This window comes from Eucalyptus grandis, chromosome 1, assembly GCF_016545825.1.
Source record: "Eucalyptus grandis isolate ANBG69807.140 chromosome 1, ASM1654582v1, whole genome shotgun sequence".
In the NCBI taxonomy this organism is placed as follows: Eukaryota; Viridiplantae; Streptophyta; class Magnoliopsida; order Myrtales; family Myrtaceae; genus Eucalyptus; species Eucalyptus grandis.
The window spans coordinates 13807692-13826037 of record NC_052612.1 but is presented as its reverse complement, the minus strand read 5'-3'; the positions used below and the strand labels follow the sequence as shown (position 1 = coordinate 13826037).

General features: G+C 38.5%; 2 protein-coding genes across 7 annotated transcripts; one reads left to right on the top strand and one right to left on the bottom strand.

The window, feature by feature from the left end:
* Nucleotides 1-1865: 1865 nt before the first annotated feature.
* On the bottom strand, nucleotides 1866-6076 carry LOC104432735 (thioredoxin H9). Of its 4 annotated transcripts, none has more exons than XM_010045257.3 (5): nucleotides 5705-6076; nucleotides 3454-3527; nucleotides 2939-3088; nucleotides 2406-2528; nucleotides 1866-2299 (listed from the first exon to the last, which is right to left on the bottom strand). In XM_010045257.3, the coding sequence occupies exons 2-5, from the start codon at nucleotides 3472-3474 to the stop codon at nucleotides 2147-2149; spliced, it is 447 nt and encodes a 148-aa protein (XP_010043559.2). In that variant the 5' UTR covers nucleotides 3475-3527; nucleotides 5705-6076; the 3' UTR covers nucleotides 1866-2146. The 4 variants fall into 4 exon arrangements, with proteins under 4 accessions (XP_010043559.2, XP_010043566.2, XP_010043573.2 ...); XM_010045264.3 differs by having other exon boundaries at nucleotides 2939-3061; nucleotides 5705-6069; XM_010045271.3 differs by lacking the exon at nucleotides 5705-6076 and adding an exon at nucleotides 5273-5684.
* Nucleotides 6077-10787: 4711 nt separating this feature from the next.
* LOC104432757 (intracellular protein transport protein USO1) lies at nucleotides 10788-18165 on the top strand. Of its 3 annotated transcripts, XM_010045289.3 has the most exons (14): nucleotides 10789-11002; nucleotides 11093-11499; nucleotides 12849-12908; nucleotides 13029-13091; nucleotides 13225-13287; nucleotides 13485-13568; nucleotides 13643-13705; nucleotides 13863-13925; nucleotides 14066-14128; nucleotides 14269-14331; nucleotides 14719-14778; nucleotides 16593-16730; nucleotides 17000-17095; nucleotides 17438-18165. In XM_010045289.3, the coding sequence occupies exons 2-14, from the start codon at nucleotides 11260-11262 to the stop codon at nucleotides 17897-17899; spliced, it is 1518 nt and encodes a 505-aa protein (XP_010043591.2). In that variant the 5' UTR covers nucleotides 10789-11002; nucleotides 11093-11259; the 3' UTR covers nucleotides 17900-18165. The 3 variants fall into 3 exon arrangements, with proteins under 3 accessions (XP_039160911.1, XP_039160884.1, XP_010043591.2); XM_039304977.1 differs by lacking the exon at nucleotides 14269-14331 and having other exon boundaries at nucleotides 10788-11499; XM_039304950.1 differs by lacking the exon at nucleotides 14719-14778 and having other exon boundaries at nucleotides 10788-11499.
* Nucleotides 18166-18346: the final 181 nt, after the last annotated feature.

Genomic DNA, 18346 nt, shown 5'->3' with positions numbered 1-18346 from the left:
TGAGACCAACGGTCCGTCCCACCTACTCGTGTCTTGATGACCGAGCGATGGAGACGTCGCCACGTGGCGTTTCTCGAGTTTGGGTCGGCATGAAAATGTTAGTCACACCATTCGAGTCAGAAATAAATGTGGAGACTACATAAGAATGCGTTTGGTAATTGCACAAAATTTCTATTTCGGAATAAAAAAAAATGTAAAAACACGTTTGATAAACTTGTATAATTTTTTTTTTTTTTTTTTAATTTTTAATTATTTTATTTTATTTTTATTTTTTCTTCCTTTTGGTAGGTTCTGGGCCTCGACCATGGCTAGCGACCGGCTGACAAGGGTTAGCGGCCTCGCCTAGCCACTTGGCCTCGCCAGGCCATCACCAGGTCGGCGTCGCCTCATCGGTGGTTGGGCAAATTCGAGCTCGGCCATGGCTGACGATCGGTCAAAGAAAAAAAGAAGAAGAAAAGAAAAAGAAAAAAAAATAGGAGAGAGAAAAATTGTTTTTCGGAAGTGTTCCGAGAACAAAAAAATAAATTTTTCTTATTTCTTATTTCTTTTTAAATTTATTCTCTAAAACAGAAATAAGTCCCAGAACAAAAACGTAAATAAATGTGTTTATATTCTTTTTTATTTTTTAGAACAAAAAAATAAAAATTATGTTCGTGATAAAAAAAAAGAATCCAAACAAACGCACCCTAGATATAACACGGGGGATTTAGGTGGTTCGGACGAGCATATTGACTAGACTGATGAGATGCCCACTGCTGTCGAGGCGAAAGATAATGCTGTTGCTCGAATTGCGCGTTAGCTCGATCGTTTCTCGATCTCAATTACGCCTGAATAAGTCCCCACAAGCGACGATCCAGAAAATGATGTGAAAATGGGAAAGACCCTGAAGTCATAATGTACAAGGAACGACACATTGTCACTTCTTCGTCACATCAGATTTGTGGCGGTGGAACTTTGACAGGGTCTTCGGGCTCGATGGTTGTCCATCCCTACACACATTACAGACAAATAGGTCACAATTGGAGCTGTAGATTACAATTCTCTTTTTTGGAACTCTAAATTAATATACTTATGGTAATTTTAATCTAAAATAATGTTTTGATCATTAAAATTTTTGAATAAGTACATTTATAACAAATTTATTTTTTGTTAATTTTCATTAAATTTTACTATTAAATTGTTGAGTTGAATGACATGTAATAATTTATGGATATATCGGTTTTTGGTTTTATCTTTACATTTGTCACAAGTGTATCAATTTGTAGTTTTTCATAATATGAATCCAATTTAATGGAAACTAACGGAGAGTGAATTTATCATAAATATATAAATTTATAATTTTTTATACTAAAAAAATTAATTCGAGATAGATTTGTTATATGTGTACAGTTTAAAGTATTTCGTAGTATTAACCCTCTTTTTTTCCTTTACCAAGTTTTCATAAAGATAATGCATTAGAAGACTGTTTATTTCGCAAAAAAATAAAATAAATTATTTGAAAAAAAAACTTTTCTAAAAGATCATTTATATCCATTACAATTTCCATTGATTAGTTATTTTAAGCGATAGAAGCGATCATATTCAAGAAAGTATCTTTTAAATAATTCATATTCCGCGAATCAAATAGGCAATAAGTTCATTCACCGTTTCTCGTCACCTTTTGACAATATATGATGTGACTATATGATTGTTCCAGATGACCATCTAGCATTCGCCAATCTTTCTCGGCCGTCCCGTTGTCTAGATGACATTTCCCTTCATACTCAAATATCTCAATGGGGATCACCATAGCTCAGCCTTGAATCTCCTAAGAGATGAACAGGAGTCAAATTGGTTCAAAAGACACGAAACTTAACAAGGTCTGCAACAAACTAAGCTTTGCTGCTCCGATTAGTGAGAAAGACTTTCGAAATCCAATCAAAACCGATGGACATTCTACACCCGGCATGGGCATCGAGGACACGATAAAGAGAACGGCGATTACCATTCCAATATTTTCACTATTCGACACCCTCAAGCATCTCTATTTACATTCAAGAACGAGTGCCGTGCAAGCATTTTACAACATGGAGACCTGCATGTACGTGGTTCGACAAAATTTCAAAATGGCTTAGCTTTGTTCTCCCCCACCTCTAGCAACCCGTCGTCATTTCTGACTTTGATCGATCGAGTCTAGAATCGCGGTTATCTTCTTCTGAAGCTCTGGCTTGTTGGCGCCCACGAGCTTGTCGACTTGGTTCCCGTCTTTAAGAAAGAAGAAGGTAGGGGTTGCTTTAATGTCCCAAGATGTGCTGAACTCCTGTGAAATAAACAAGAGCCACGGTCGGTACATTCGGCACATAACTAGGCAAATTTCTCATCCGAGCCGCGGGTTGCAAGGTCCGAGAGATGAAAGTCATACTTACAGTTAGTTCATCCACATCGACAAGAAGAAACATGAGGGAAGGGTGCTTCTCAGATAACTCAGAGTAGAAAGGCGCAATCACTCTACAAGGACCACACCAAGTCGCGCTAAAGTTTGCTATAACCTGTTAAGCATTCATACGTCACAGTGGGCAGCCAAATTTTCATGCGAAGAAAAGGTTATAATTGACATAAAATAAGAGTTGACATAACAGGATTTTCTCAGCCTTCTTCCCCACATAAACACCTTGGAATTATTACAGTTTGCCAGAACTTGACACAATACAGAGTGCATGCAACTGTCTATTCTGGATTCTCAAAAACTGAAATGAACTCTAAGAATCATCCCTATGCTGAATATACATACGCAAAAAGAGAAAACAGATGGAGATACAATTTGTCAAATATCAAGCAAATACTTAAAGCATAAACCACAAACTCAGTCCATTACCGAGAGAAGAAAAAGGCTATCTTGTTATGGATCATAGCAAGAGCGAGAAATCTAAACTGCAAAGAACTAATTTTGAAAACTTACGATCTTTCCGTCCTTAATAGCTTGTGATAACTTTTCATCCCAGCTCTCTTTAGTGGTGATGAGATGCACGTTGCCGCTAGCAAAATCAATGTGTTGGTTGGACTCATCGTCTTTTATTTCTTGCTGGAAGCACCATGAACAACATAGAATCTTTTGACAAAAAGAATTGACAGTGTTTCATTGAAATATTTCAAGCCAAAACTCAGAAGACATGGAACAGCATGGAACAGCAAATAAATGGAGGCAGCCTTCAAATGTCAGAGAACAACTGTTGTAGGGAACACATGGTTTAATAGAGTAGGAGAAGTTTACTTAGTAGAGTCACCATATGTAGAGAGTAATACATATATTTTATAAACGACAGAAATCTTACCCAAACAACAGAGCAAAATATCATGAGAGAAGTGGTCAAGAAGTGATTGTATGATAGAACTACAAAAATGTGTACATCTTCATGATAGTAAGTAAAAGATCTGCACAACAGATTCCGGCAAAAAATGGCCCAGATGTATTACCTTGGTTACGCATTGCCCCATAATGATGGTCGGAATGCAAATTCCAAGATTCAGCAGAAGAAAGCACGAAGAACCTGAAGGTCAATATAGATAAGGATTACTGCATGATATTGAAGTATAGTCAAAAGGGTATTCTAAATAGGCACATAGATCACATAACAAGTGGAGCCCAGGAAAAGCATGAGGAAATCCATTGGCAGAGCAGCAATACGAAACACTTGATATAATCCTTTCGTGTATCTAGAAGTAATTCTAACCTAAAACTTTCCAATCTATTATTTGCTGATGACAGCATTTTGTTCTCTTGTTTGAAGAAAAATCCAGGACATTGCAGTTGAGTAATAGGCTGTAAGCTAGGTAGTCTTCCTATCACTTATTTGGACCCACCTCAAGGAATTAAACTGGAAGGACCTGGCTTTTTGCAAGACACAGAGAAAATTGATTAGTTCAAAGAGGTTATTCTTCCTATGGCGGCAGATTAACTTCAGTAGAGAGACTCATACAACTCTGCCAGCTTTCCTTTCCCTGCTTTTCCCTCTTCAAGTGTGGCAGCTAGAATACTCGATAACATTGAGAGAGAGTTTCTATAGGAGGTAAGCAAAAGGCTTATAATTTCAGCCTTGGTAGGTGAGGCATCATTAAACTTCCCATGTGAAAGTGGCTTTGCCTTTGGGTATCGGTCTTTATTACATTTCCACGAAGCTCTGTGTGCCAAGTGGCTTGGAAAATTATGACAAAAAAAAAAAAAAAAAAATCCTCCAGAGGGAATTCATCGATAAGAAAAATGTAACCATGTTGGCCAGGTTAACAATGTTGGTGCACTTTCAGAGTGATCCCTTGGAGATGGACTAACAAAAGTTAGGTGGATCCTCCTACTCTACCATAGATCACATTGTTGGCAGAGGAGATTCTGTTTTCTTCTGGCAGGATAAAGTGTGGCTCAACTCCACTTAAAGGTCGATTGGTTCAATTAGTTAGACTTGCTAAGAATTAAAGGGCAAGTGTTACAAAAATCTTTCCTGTTTCAACTTTACATGTCCCAGCAGATATTGTCAGAAACTTCAATGATTGGGTATTGGAATATTGTGGTAAGTTTCATGATGTGCTATAGGAGGTAATACTGAAAAGGAATGAGGAAGATAGCAGAATAGCAAGAATGGATGTCTCAAAGTCAAATGTACCACAAACAACATTAACTGTGACGACAAGGAGAAGAAAAACTAAAACCCTTTAAGGATTGGCAAGAACTTGGCTCTTCCTACCAAGATTTCCTTATTTATGCAGAATGCATCCCGGCCAAACGTTATAACAGCAAGTCATTTGCAAAGGGGGAATAACCTTGGGCCCTCTACGTAAGGTGGCTGCAAAAACAGCAAGGGATTTGTTCATATGCTGGGGCTGAACGTGTGGTCTTTGCATATTGGAACATGATTTTTGGCTTGAGTGGTATCAGATGCGCAAACCATAAAATGCATGGAGGACAAAATGATGGGAGGGACGGATGAAGAGCATCCAAGGGTGTGTAGAGAGTAAATTGGAAAATACAGGACTCTTGGTTCCACACCATTAACTCTTTCTATATCTAGAATCACGGGATAAGCCAGTTATAGTCAAGCTCGTATCTTGTCTATCATTTCGGTACAAGTCGGGTTCGCATTGGTGCCACTTCAACAAAAATTATTCCTTGATGACAACACAACAATCCAATGGATAAACTAGATCAAATGTCATCCGATGAACATGTAGAACTTCTGCAGCGTCTCCCTGCCACAACAGGTTGCACCAGAGAAAAATTCAGAAAATAACTTTCTCCACATACAGCTTTTCAGTCCGTGTCGCCGCCATGGAAGGACAATCCAACCGACATCAAGGATTTCTCCAGGATTTCCAATGAGTAGCTCCGCTAGCAAAATAGTAATGCTTAAAACAACTCTCATTTCATGCCACCCAATAAACCTCTAATCAAATCCCACAACCAGAAGCTGCCATCATGTTATTTCCCAATGCTCTCGACCAAATTTATATCCCACATCAATCTAACCGAGAAAAGACGACGGAATTCCAGAACCTCATTCCTCCAACCAATTTGAGCGCGCGCAGATATAAAAGTTTCTAATTGAATCATCTCACTAGAAAACAAGAACATCAAGAACAACAAGAGGAAACCCAAAGGGCCATGCATCAAACCCAATGCACGCGTCTACAATACCATCAATTCAAAAGGAACCCAAGAACGCCATGCAACACGTACCGCGATCGAATTCCGGTTGACCCTCCACGCGAGGTCGTCTCCGCGCGAGGCGAAATTTGCCAAGAAAAAGTATTGGCTCGAGATCAAGACGATTCGAGAAAGAGAGAGAGAGAGAGAGAGAGAGAGAGAGAGAGGACCCAGTTGAAAGTTTCTCTTGTGGGCGTGCGCGTATGCGTATGCGTATGCGTGCGTGCCTCGAATTTTTGCAGGCCGAGATGATTTCCAAATTTGGTCTTCCTCTCTCTCTCTCCCTCCCTCGCGAAAACGACACAATGACCGGGTGTCGAGGTGACAATGCCAGATCAACACCAAAGACATTCTAGATTTGCAAACGTTCGAATGATGGGGGGATTCGCAAGAACGTCAAGATCACCCATCAACCCATCGAGTCAAACTCAACCCAACGATCTCGAGAACCGGTCAAATAGGATTTGAGGAGGTGGCTGTCACGCTGCGGTCGTAAAAATCGGCGCTTTAGCTCTTAACGGGCCTGGGGCAGGCGATGAATTCTTGTTGTTGGGTAGGAAAAAGAGAAGCAGATCGACGTTTTCAGTTTTCAGGTACTCGACAAGGGCCCGGAGGACAAATTGCCGTGTCCTGAGCAATTGTTCTTGAAAGGCTGAAAAGTCCGGCCCGCCATACTTGACCCAACCTAAACTTTGCTCAACGTGGTTTTTACGCTATGGGTGGTACTATGAAATGAGTTATCTCGATCTTTCGGTATGTCTGTCCTGAGCAATTGCTCTTGAAAGGCTGAAAAGTCGGCCACACTATACTTGACCCGGCCTAAACTTCGCTCAACGTGGTTTTTACGCTATGGGTGGTACTATGAAATGAGTTATCTCGATCTTTCGGTATGTCTGTCCTGAGCAATTGCTCTTGAAAGGCTGAAAAGTCCGGCCACGCTATACTTGACCCGACCTAAACTTCGCTCAACGTGGTTTTTACGCTATGGGTGGTACTATGAAATGAGTTATCTCGATCTTTCGGTATGTCTGTCTTGAGCAATTGCTCTTGAAAGGCTGAAAAGTCTGGCCACGCTATACTTGACCCGACCTAAACTTTGCTCAACGTGGTTTTTATGCTATGGGTGGTACTATGAAATGAGTTATCCCGATCTATCGGTATGTTTGTCCAGATCATGAGCTCCAGGGTCCACTTCACAAGTTGGAGCGTTGGGACATGAGCAATTGTGGCGTCCCTAGTCTAAGGGTTAGGGTCGAGATCTTGAGGCTAGGGCAGGGTCTCCTAGCTCTAGTGGGTCATGTGTCTTGTCACCGAGGTATTATGCTACATTTGACAGTTTTGATAAAATTCAGGATTGAATAAGATTTATTCTATCTTAGGTTTAATGCCTACATAAAATAAGATAAAGTCAGATATAAAAGAATATATATCAGATAAATTATCACATGTAAGAGGTGTGATAAAGATAGATAAGATTTTCAATATCTATAATAAGAAAGTTATATTTATTGAATAACAAACTTCTTAAATTAACAATTATATATTTCAATATAATAATATATTTGAATTTTAATATAAGAAATTCAAAATTACAAAAATAACAATTTAATCTTATTTATATTTATATATTCTAATTTAATTCTATCTATTAATATAAATTGAAGGAAAAAAAAAAGATCCAAAGTGTCTTCATTTTCTCAAATAAGGACCTTGAATGGATTTTATTTTAAATAAGGATCTGAATGACTTTAATTATTTCAAATAAGTACCTAAAGTGGGTTGGTTGTTTCAAATAAGGGCCCAACATTACAGATTGCGGGCCGGCTAAATTTTTTGACCATCAAGGGCATTTAGTCCAATTTTTTAAAACATTTTTTCTCTTTTTTTTTTTTCGATGTCTATTAGCAGCCACTAGCTAAACCTGGCGAGGGATCGGCGACCCTCGTCGGTTGCTAAGAAGGGCTGGCAAGGGCTTGCAAGAACTTGTCGACACGAATGAGAGCTTGTAAGCCCTCACTAGCTGTATGTGTGCGTGCCTTGAATTTTCGCAGGGCGAGATGATTTTCAAATTTGGTCTTCCTCTCTCTCTCTCCCTCCCTCGCTAAAACGACACGATGATCGGGTGTCGAGGTGACAATGCCAGATCAATACCAAAGACATTCTAGATTTGCAAACGTTCGAATGATGGGGGGATTCGCAAGAACGTCAAGATCACCCATCAACCCATCGAGTCAAACTCAACCCAACGATCTCGAGAACCGGTCAAATAGGATTTGAGGAGGTGGTTGTCACGCTGCGGTCGGAAAAATCGGCGCTTTAGCTCTTAACGGGCCTGGGGCAGGCGATGAATTCTTGCTGTTGGGTAGGAAAAAGAGAAGCGGATTGACGTTTTCAGTTTTCAGGTACTTTTTCGACCCAAAAAAAAAAAAAGTTTTCAGGCACTCGACTAGGGCCCGGAGGACAAATTGGAGTGTCCTGAGCAATTGTTCTTGAAGGGCTGAAAAGTCCGGCCACGCGATACTTGACCCGACCTAAACTTTGCTCAACGTGATTTTTGGTACTATGAAATGAGTTATCTAGATCTATGGGCCACGCTATATGTGACCCGACCTAAACTTTGCTCAACGTGGTTTTTACGCTATGGGTGGTATTATGAAATGAGTTATCTAGATCTTTCGGTATGTCCGTCCTGAGCAACTGTTCTTGAAAGGCTGAAAAGTCAGGCCACGCTATATGTGACCCGACCTAAACTTTGCTCAACGTGGTTTTTACGCTATGGGTGGTACTATTAAATGAGTTATCCCGATGTTATCCCGATCTTTCAATATGTCTATCAGATCATGAGCTCCGGGGTCCACTTCACAAGTTGGAGCATTGGGACTTGAGAAATTGTGGCATCCCTAGTTTAAGGGTTAGGGTAGGTATTATGTTACGTTTGACAGTTTGAATAAAATTCAGGATTGAATAAAATTTATCATATCTTAAGTTTAATGCCTACTCAAAATAAGATAAAGTTAGATATAGAAGAATATACATTAGATAAATTATCCCATGTACGAAGTGTAATAAAGGTAGATGGGATTTTCAATATTTATAATAAGAAAGTTATATTTATTGAATAAAAACTTCTTAAATTAACAATTCTATATTTCAATATAATAATATATTTGAATTTTAATATAAGAAATTCAAAATTACAAAATAACAATTTAATCTTATTTATATTTATATATTTGAATTTAATTCTATCTATTAATATAAATTGAAGGGAAATTCAAAAAAAAAAAGATTGGAAGTGCTTTCATTTTCTTAAATAAGGATCCGTAGTGGATTTTGTTTTAAATAAAGATTTGAAATGACTTTAAATATTTCAAATAAGTACCTGTAGTGCGTTGGTTGTTTTAAATAAGGGCCCAACATCGTAGATCGTGGGCTAGCTAAATTTTTTGATCGTCAAGGGCATTTTAGTCCATTTTTTAAAACTTTTTTTTTTTTTTTTTGTTTTGTTTTTTTGATGTCGACTAGTAGCCACTAGCTAAACTTGGCAAGGGATCGGCAACCCTCATTAGCCGCTAAGAAGGGCTGGCAAAGGCCTGCAAGCATTTGTCGACAGCGGGCGAGAGGTTGTAAGCCCTCACTGGCCGTAGGCAAGGCCACCCTCATTAGATCTGGTGAGGGTCAACCTTGTGGATGGTCACGGGGGTAGCCTTCCCTAGGGTGAGGGTAGGCTCGCCTAGGCAAGGCCATCACTCACCTATGGCCAACGTGGGTGGCCCTCGTTGATGAGGGCGATCCTTGCCCAGCCTTTTGTGGGCCTTGCTAATAGCCATGAAGAAGAAGAAATAGGGAAAAAAAGGAAAGAAAAAAGAAAAAAACAAAAGAAAAAAGGGAAAATGGCAAATGAGAAAAATAACCTTAATCGTCGGAAAGTCAAGCTTTTATTTTAAATGGATATAGTCACTTCATGCTTTTATTTAAAATAGACATAATTACTTCATACTTTTCTTTGAAACAATATCCACTTTAGACCCCATTTTATAAGAAAGTGATGGCACTTCAAGTCTTTATTTGAAACAAAATCTATTTCAAACTCTTATTTGAGAAAATGAAAGCACTCTGAGTCTCCTTTTAGAATTTTCCCTAAATTTAATATACAAATATAAATATAGAAAATAATTTAAAAAATCAAATAAAATTAAAGTAAGCAAGAGCATCTTGAGTGACTTTTACCATCTCTATTTGTGAATTTTTAACTTTATTTACATTGATGCACTATTTATACTAAATTATGTATATGATATAATGTGAATATACTTATCTAATAGTGAAGATAATATAGTAAAATCCTTAGATGTTATATTTTATCACATCCAATCCTAATTTGGTTAGAAATTTAGATGATCAAATATAACCTGAATTTCATATCCTATCATATCTAAATGTATCATGATTAAAAATTTAAATGATTAAATGTAGCCTTAGGACTAGCCATCGAGATTTCCTCCATTGCAAATTGAGCCAGCCATCGAGATTTCCTCCATTGCAAATTCATTACTCTGCAAGGAGGCAGGGCATGAGAGTCGAAACTCACTCCTGAAAATTAAATCATCCTCACCCTAACTCTCTTGAGAATGCGAACCTCCGAACATTCACCTCTCACTTTCATATTGAAAAAGTGGCCATTGAGGTAAACTTCATGTGGATTTTGTATAGGTGCATTAAATTCTAAAATTTTGTATTAAGATTTTTAAAATGTCAAATCAAATCCCAAAACTCATTAAATGGGTTCAATCAAGTTCTTGACTACAACTTTTGAAAATTTTATAACTTAATTGTATTTTTACGACATATTCTAAGTCTTAATTATATTTTTGAAAATTTTATGACTTGATTGTACTTTTACGATAAGTTTTATAACTTTATTATATTTTTTAAAAGTTGTAGAACTTGATTATACTTTTAAAAGTTTTAGAATTTAATTACATCTTTAATAAATTTTACGACCTCAAATATACTTAGCTTATTTTCTTTTGCCCTCAACTCTTTTTGTCAGGCGGAAAAAATGTCGTTTCGGACACGATCCTCCCCCCAAAAAAAAAAAAAAAAACAAAAAAAAAAAAAAACCGACGACTGAAGAACCGTTAGCGGCTCTCCCCACCGTCGTTACCGATTCCCTCGACGGACGCGTGTCGTCGACTCAATCCGCCGCTGCGAAACCGCGAACATTCAACGCCCTTCCTTCGATCTTTTCCGCCTCGAACTCCATCGACGTCTCCCCGAAGAACAACGAAGCTCTCGCCTCGAGATTTCCCCCCCGATTCGATCCCCTCGGTGACGTCTCTTCATTCTCCCATCTGCCTTTCAATCCGTCAAATCTCGTTTCCGAGCTTCTTTCCTCACGCGTTCCGATTCGATTCGCAGCCTAGGGTTTCGCAGTGACGGAAGGATTGGGCTTCCGGCGCCGGATCGGGGCGTTTCGTTTGGACGTTTCTCGATTGAGGTCTTCGCCTTCTGTTTTGGTGGCGCGGACGGTGATTTTGGGGGGCGCGGTGTGATTCGATTCGGGTTGGCTGGTTTGAGCTGGGGGAATGGACGAGGAGAAGAGGAGGAAGAGGAACAAGAAGAAGAAGAGCAAGCAGAGCGGCAGGGCGGCGGAAGGCGGCGGTGCCGCGGCCGTCGCGGCCGGCGATGGGGAGACTGTTGCGGTGGAGGAGAGGAGCCGGCTGAGCAATGGGGGCGCTCATGGGAATGAGGAGGAGTCCGGTGCTGGGCAGGACGATGCGGAGGTGGCGGATCAGGTCGAACCTCTGCCGAATGGCGCCGAAGATGTGAGTGTTTTAGATTTTGAATTCTAATGGCGTCGAAGCTAGAGGTGTCTCCTTTTTAAATTCGAATGCTGGAGAATGATGTTATGAGATGTTGTTTTGACTCGATGAGTGGGCCGCAAATCACCCCCCAGAATGGGATGTGGATTTCATAGTATGATAGGATTTGGCCGATCCGCAATTCAAATCACATGTTGTTGTACATCTGCATTCAGGAGCATTACACACTCGGTATTTCAATTTGGAAAGGATCGATGTAGTTGCTAGTTAGTGTGGCGTGTTATCTCTGCTTGAAAAGATCTTTAGAAAAAGATCCGTTGTTTAAGTTTCTAAGAGAGACCTTCTGGTCTGGATCAAACAGCCTATGGTGTATGTTTTCCTTAAATGAAAGTTCTTGTTCCTACCACAGATCCATGGATGCCTACCCTAAGAGGACCTCGTTCTGGATGGCCTCTAGCGATCCCATTTTTGTTCCATATAACTGAGCGATCCACAACACATGTAATCTTGGGAAAAGCGACATAATTTGAACAAGAAAGAAGTATGTGATTTTGCTATCTGGTGCACAAAAATGAATGACATACTTGCCAGTCTAATGCATCTGTCAAAACCTTTCACTTTTTCCTCCTCCATGTTGCACCAGAAATGCGAGATGGCGATGATTTTTTATATCTGAATTTGTACTCTCTGCTGCTGAGAAGAGTAATGATTTAAATGACACCTGATATCTTGAATGAAGATATATGTTGCCTCTCTTTTCTCTTAATTACATTCAATGTTTTAGCTGATTATCTGCAGCATGTCTGAAAAGTAGCTGGGTTTGGATTTAGAAATTTTAGACAGATTTTTGGAAAATACTGCAATTTTATTCAGAGAGCATCATGTTTTATCGGGAAGAACTTGTTTTGTTGTTCTATATATGCAATGTACTCGATTACCTTAACTTTTTAATGGTAATTTTATGCCAAAGTGAAATATGCAGTAATTGAAACATCGATAGCTTAAGACGAGTAGACCTATGAATGGACTCTTTATCCTCTTTTTACTATCTATGTGGTTTATAATTTGACTATAAGTGAAAAAACTAGAATATATCTTCATTTCTTTTCCCTCGACCCTCTTGGAAAAACATTTGTGAATGTGCTTTATTATACACCTTTAATCATACTCTGTAGCTGATAATCTCAGTTGCTTTCTTTGGGGCAGCTCTGCTGCTATGGTTTTTTCCCCTGTTGCCCATAACCATCACTGTTGCCACTTTCATTAATTTTGTTGACTTTTTTAGACACAATGATGAATCTTTGTGTAGAAATGAGGCTAATATCTTCTTTCTTTGCTAATGTACTGTACAGCATGTTGACATACAGTCCAGTTTAGGTGGAGCTGTGGAACAAAACCGGTTGGAAATCAAGGTGTGGCTAATGGGCTTAGAAACTTGTGCCCAGCTTCTGCCAAATAAGTTGTTGCTTCATCTTTGATTCTTCACAGCTATTTCTGGCCTATGGTCATGAGAACAGAATGCAATTTTGCAGGCTAGTTTGGAAGAAAATATTAAGCATTTACGGAATGAGAATGACTTACACAAGGAAAAAGAGGTAATCCAACATGATAAATGGGTATAGAGATCAGTTTGTCAGATTGTTTCTTTTTGTTTTGTGCTTGGCAGTCTCCAGAGAGTTGCTTCCGTTCTCTTTTATTGGCTGACATAATGCATTGGACTTGTTACAGGCTGTTTTAGCCACAAACCTTGCACAGTTGGAATCTGAGAAGGCAATCTGGCTTCAGAAAGAGGTAATTATCATTAAGGATGCTTCTACGAGGCTTTAAGATATCTTGTAACATCCATTTCAGTCTAATGTTGAGTTTGCTTATTTGAGAACTGTGGATCTTCTCCTCCACATAAGAATGAATAATGATACGCAGCTGTTGTAAATTTTCTGCATTTGAAACTTATGCTGTCGGTTGTTGATTTACCACTCTGCATTTAGGTTAGCTTTAAGGAGAAGATTGGCCAGTTATCAGACGAGAAAGCTAAGTTATCAGATGAGAAAGCTATTTTGGAACTGAAGCAGGTTTATCTCCTAATCTTTAGTCCTTTGTGAATTTTGTTTCATGTTTTGTTGATCGAATCCCATTCTATTCGTAGGCTAGCTTTAAGGAGAAGATTAGCCAGATCTTAGACGAGAAAGCCAATCTGGAATTGAAACAGGTATCTTTCAAGTTCCTCACATTATGAAAAATCAAATATCCTCTTTGTTGGTGTTAAGGATCCACCATTCTTTCTGCATGATCCATTTTTCTTTAAGTCTTCGTTATAACCCATATTTATGAAGTTGACTGTGGCTATTTCCGAAAATGATTCACAGGAAAGTTTAGAGGAAAAAATAAGACAACTAGAAAGAGATCATGATTCCTGGGTCTCAAAGGAGGTAAGCAACTTTCTGTACCATTCTCATTCTTGCTAGTCAAATTTCACTGGGAAAAGTTCTATCATTTTGGTCTATTCTTTCGGGCAAACTTTTATAAGCCATGACTGGTGGAGCTGACAGACTTTGAAAATGATTGACAGGAACATTTAGTGGAAAAAATACAAGAACTAGAAAGGGATCATGATTCCTGGGTTTTAAAGGAGGTACTTTATGTACTACGCTTGATAGCTTGTTCTTGTTTAAACTTCATTGAGAAAAAGTTCTTTGATTCAATGAGCTTTTGGTCAGAAGCATTTTCAACCAATGACATATAGAGGTGACAGACTTTGGAAATGATTTACAGGTAAGCTTGGAGGAAAAAATAAGACAACTAGAAAAAGATCATGAGTCCTGGCTTTTAAAGGAGGTGAGAAACTGTCTGTGATATCCTTGTTCTTGTTAGTCAAATTTCAATGAGAAAAAATTCTATCATTTAATGAAACTGCTACTACATATGCCCATCACAAAAGGAAGTCTAAAATTTTAAATGACTAAAACCTTTCACCTTTTGGTTCTTCATAAAAAGTTTGAAGTTCATGGTTGGCTCTTAATATTAGATATGAGATATGTGATTTGTGATTTGTGTTTTTCTATTTTAAATGTGTATGAGGGAACTTTCTGCCGTGTCTGACTTGCTGGTGGGTTTGTTGCCAGTAGCGTCCCTGATATCCATTAGTTTTTCTGTATTTTTATCTTAAAAACATTTCAAATCAAGTTGTGAATTTCAACTCTGATAAATACCTCTAATTCACAGAGCTCAAGTAAAGAAATCCTTGCCAAAATGGAGACTAACATTTCAGGACTACAGTTACAGGTATATACTGTGCTGACTTTTTCAATCGAAATGGTGGACATCAACTGTTGCCTTTTGGGACTAAATTTAGATGTCAAGTTCATGCTATGCCATACAGAACCTGGAAAACTTTTTCAACATGATTCTAATAACACTACAGTTGCAATGATTGCTGTAGCATCCCTTTATCTGGGACATGATTATTGCAAAACTGCAGTTGTGATGATTGCTACAGCTTCTCCTATCTAGGGTGGCTGTTAAGCAAGGGATTTCTGTTTTCTTCTTAAGTATATTTAATTTTACTGACTGAATTGCCATAGCTATTCACCTACTTGGTACCATTGGTTCCAAGTTGTACAAAGATTGTCAGGGGAAAAGATGGCAGACATAACGAACATAAATTAGGCTAAAGTAGAAGTAAAAGTAATACAATCTGAAAAAGAACCTGAAATTTTGAAATTATGGGAAATTAATGAGTAGAGATGTGTATAAAAATTATGCTACATTTGTGTGATGGAAAGCTCATTTTATTGACATTTCAATACATTAAGGTTTGAATATCTCGTTGTCACTTTTTTAATGTCATAAACATTGGCCTTTACTTGGTGGCATTAATGAAGAATACCATTAAGGAACAAGTTTAACATTCATCTTTGCATGCAAAGTGATAGGCAAAATAAGGTCCCGCACTAATTGGAGAGAGGAAACTAGTGCTGAATGTCATGATTCATCAATCAAGCTTTTAGCCCAATTCCAACCATAGCGATGAATTTAACCAGAGAAAAATATTAATTGGCTTCTGTTTGATTGCCGCTTCTGACCACCATGATGTGGCGATTTTGTTCTTTTTTTCTCGTGGAGCATGTTTTTCTATCGTAGTCTAAGCATGTTTGTATTTTTCTAAAGGTAGGGATGTTTCTTCTTCTAGAATACCTGAGTTCAGACACATGAATCCTGAAAATAAGTGCATCTGACTAAGACTTGTGCCTTGTGAGTTTGAGGAGGAAGAGGTGGAATATGTAATCACTAGATTCTGAACCTAGATTTAAAGAAGGATTATACATGTCTAAAATGTTGGCATTGTCCAAATGAGGTTGAAAATATTTGAGAAGGTTTGTCCACAAAGTTGAAGAAAAGAGAGAAGAAAAACATGGACTGACAGAAACAAGAAAATACTCTAAAAGCGAAATGAAGGAAATAAAAAATATGTATTGAAAAATGAGATCTCATGACAAATATTATTTTGGATGGACTGCAAAGGTCTTTAGAGAAGGTAAACTAAAAGAAGAGAGAAAGAAAGGGATGGATAAAAAAAATGAAAGGGAGAGTGGACTGCATTTGAGGAATCAATCAACATGGTTCTATGTTAGGTTCTTTGGTAATAGGAGCGGCTGCTGGACCGTAACTGATTTCTAAAGTTTATAACTTCTAAAGAATGCAGTGTGAGTATGCACTCAGGAGCAGCTACATAGGAAATTTTTTTCCCCTTCAAATGGTTAAATTTAAGCAACTGTTTTCATTCTGTTGGTTAAATAGATGATCTGATTGATTGCTTGAAAGCATAGTTAGGATCCAAAAGGGGAAACCATTTTTCCCTTGTTTACCAGTCCATATCTGTGACTAAAATTGAGTTCCCCATATCAAGTATCTGTTAGATGCCAGTCATTCATGTATCTAGTAACTTGGCTTCTCTATCTTGTTTCTATTCATGATTTCCAGTCTTCCTAACCAGAGAAGTTAATTCACCACCACAATATCATGAAATCTGGGTTTCACCATTGAGCTGCAAACTCTGTATTTGTCCTGATATGGAAAGTAAAAACAAAGTCTGGCAGGTGTCAAAGTTGGAAGAATCCAAGATTGGTTACTTGCAAGAAAACCGAAGATTAAAAGATAATGTTTTGGAGCTGCAAGGTCAGATTCATCTCCTGGAGAATGCTTCCTCAGTTAATCACTCAGATGAAAAAAGAAAGGTTTGCTTCCTCTGCAATGTCATCATGCCTTTGGCTTGTTCAAGTGATGTCCCTCAAAATAGTTGCAATTTAGTAGTGCAATTTTGATTGTGTAAAGCATTGTTATGTTGGATGGAAAGTTACTTGGTTTGTGCTTTGATTTTCTTTTTCTTTTTTTATTTTAAGGGATCAGCCAGGCCTTGGCAATGCTAAACTGACAAAGAACTTTTCTGCCAGTGTACCCCAAGGAATGCATTACGGGATTCTTACTACTTTTTTCTATGATGTAGCGTTTTTCAGAATATGAGGAGTTAAACTCCCAGATGGAAGCAGCATGTGCTCTGGTAGAGAAATTGATTGCCGACAATGCAGACCTTGTTGAGAAGGTAAGCTAGCTCCGTTCTTTTCAGCTATTGTTTATGTTCTTCTTAATCAGCGAGGCTTGCTCCAGAAGGCCAAAGGCAATACTCTAATTTGAAAGTGCGTTGCCTGGGTCCTGAGGGGAGGCCTCTCTGTACTCCCTGCGCCCTCACCCCCCGTGCGCCAAAAAGAATCACAAAGTAATAAGAACAATATACCTCTCAAAGGTTGTTGTACGAGCCACTAGCCTTACGCACCATTGGGCCAATTAAATTGGAAGAGCAATGAAAAGACTCTTCATTTGTAATTTCCTAGACCATTAACTTTTGATTAGGATTCCATGCTCAGTCAATCACATGTTTTATCAGGTGAATCAGTTATATCTCCAACTCGATCAACAAAAGGCAGCACCTGGGCTTACGTCACCCTTTCAGAGTGGTTCTACTGTAGAAATTGCTGAAAGCACCAGCATTGTGGATCGCAGCTCCGCATCAAATGCAGATATACTTGTATTAGATGAGAGACCAGAGTCTTCAAAAGATATTCAGATGCATGATGACATAACCAGTGAGGATAAAATAAACGGAGAACAGAGTCTTCTAATATCTAGCTCTGCCAAGCCCGAAGATACTGGAGAAATAGTCCAGATTCCTCTTGATGATAATGAAGTCCAGGATCTGGAGTCGCAAGCTTTTGAGAGTGAAGAAAAGAATGTGGTACCACTCTCGGATGCCCCACTGATTGGTGCTCCTTTGAGATTAATATCATTCTTCGCAAGCTATGTGAGCGGAGCCGATCTAGTCGACAAGGACGTGAAATCCAGTCATTAGCATAGTGTTACAACCATTCTTGGTCGTTTAGAATTTTTTTGCGTCGAAGCAAGCAAGCAAGCAGCAATTTTGTATATGCGATTCGTTAGTGTCTTGAAATGGTTCAACTACATGATTTTGTATCCTTAAATTAGTAGTTACGCCATGAGCGAGGAGAGTTATAGGCTACTATTTTGATGACTGTTGACAGTCATTGAATCTGGTCTAACATTGACTTGGTGTCATTTTTTTTTCTTTATAAGAATTTATAAGAATTGATTTGTTCTCACTCCTTTCAGTAACATACTGTTATTCAATTGCCAATGGATAAGGAGTTTAATCTGACAAAGTTCACTGGATAAAATGACAAAAAATTTAGAAACTAGTGGGCAAATTTAGAATGGAGCACGACTAGATAGGATGGAAAGCACTTCATCCTGGTCAGTTCATTGAAAGATAACGTAAGAA

Bases quoted from the DNA above. Each gene is read 5' to 3' on its own strand.
- LOC104432735 (XM_010045271.3), bottom strand. From the start codon at position 5,390: ATGAGAGTTGTTTTAAGCATTACTATTTTGCTAGCGGAGCTACTCATT. The intron at 3,528-5,272 runs GTATGTGGAGAA...ATTGACCTTCAG, and splicing joins GCGACACGGACTGAAAAGCT to GTTCTTCGTGCTTTCTTCTG. The intron at 3,089-3,453 runs GTAATACATCTG...TTTTGTCAAAAG, and splicing joins TGGGGCAATGCGTAACCAAG to ATTCTATGTTGTTCATGGTG.
- LOC104432757 (XM_010045289.3), top strand. From the start codon at position 11,260: ATGGACGAGGAGAAGAGGAGGAAGAGGAACAAGAAGAAGAAGAGCAAG. The intron at 13,288-13,484 runs GTAATTATCATT...CTCTGCATTTAG, and splicing joins CAATCTGGCTTCAGAAAGAG to GTTAGCTTTAAGGAGAAGAT. The intron at 14,332-14,718 runs GTGAGAAACTGT...TCTAATTCACAG, and splicing joins AGTCCTGGCTTTTAAAGGAG to AGCTCAAGTAAAGAAATCCT.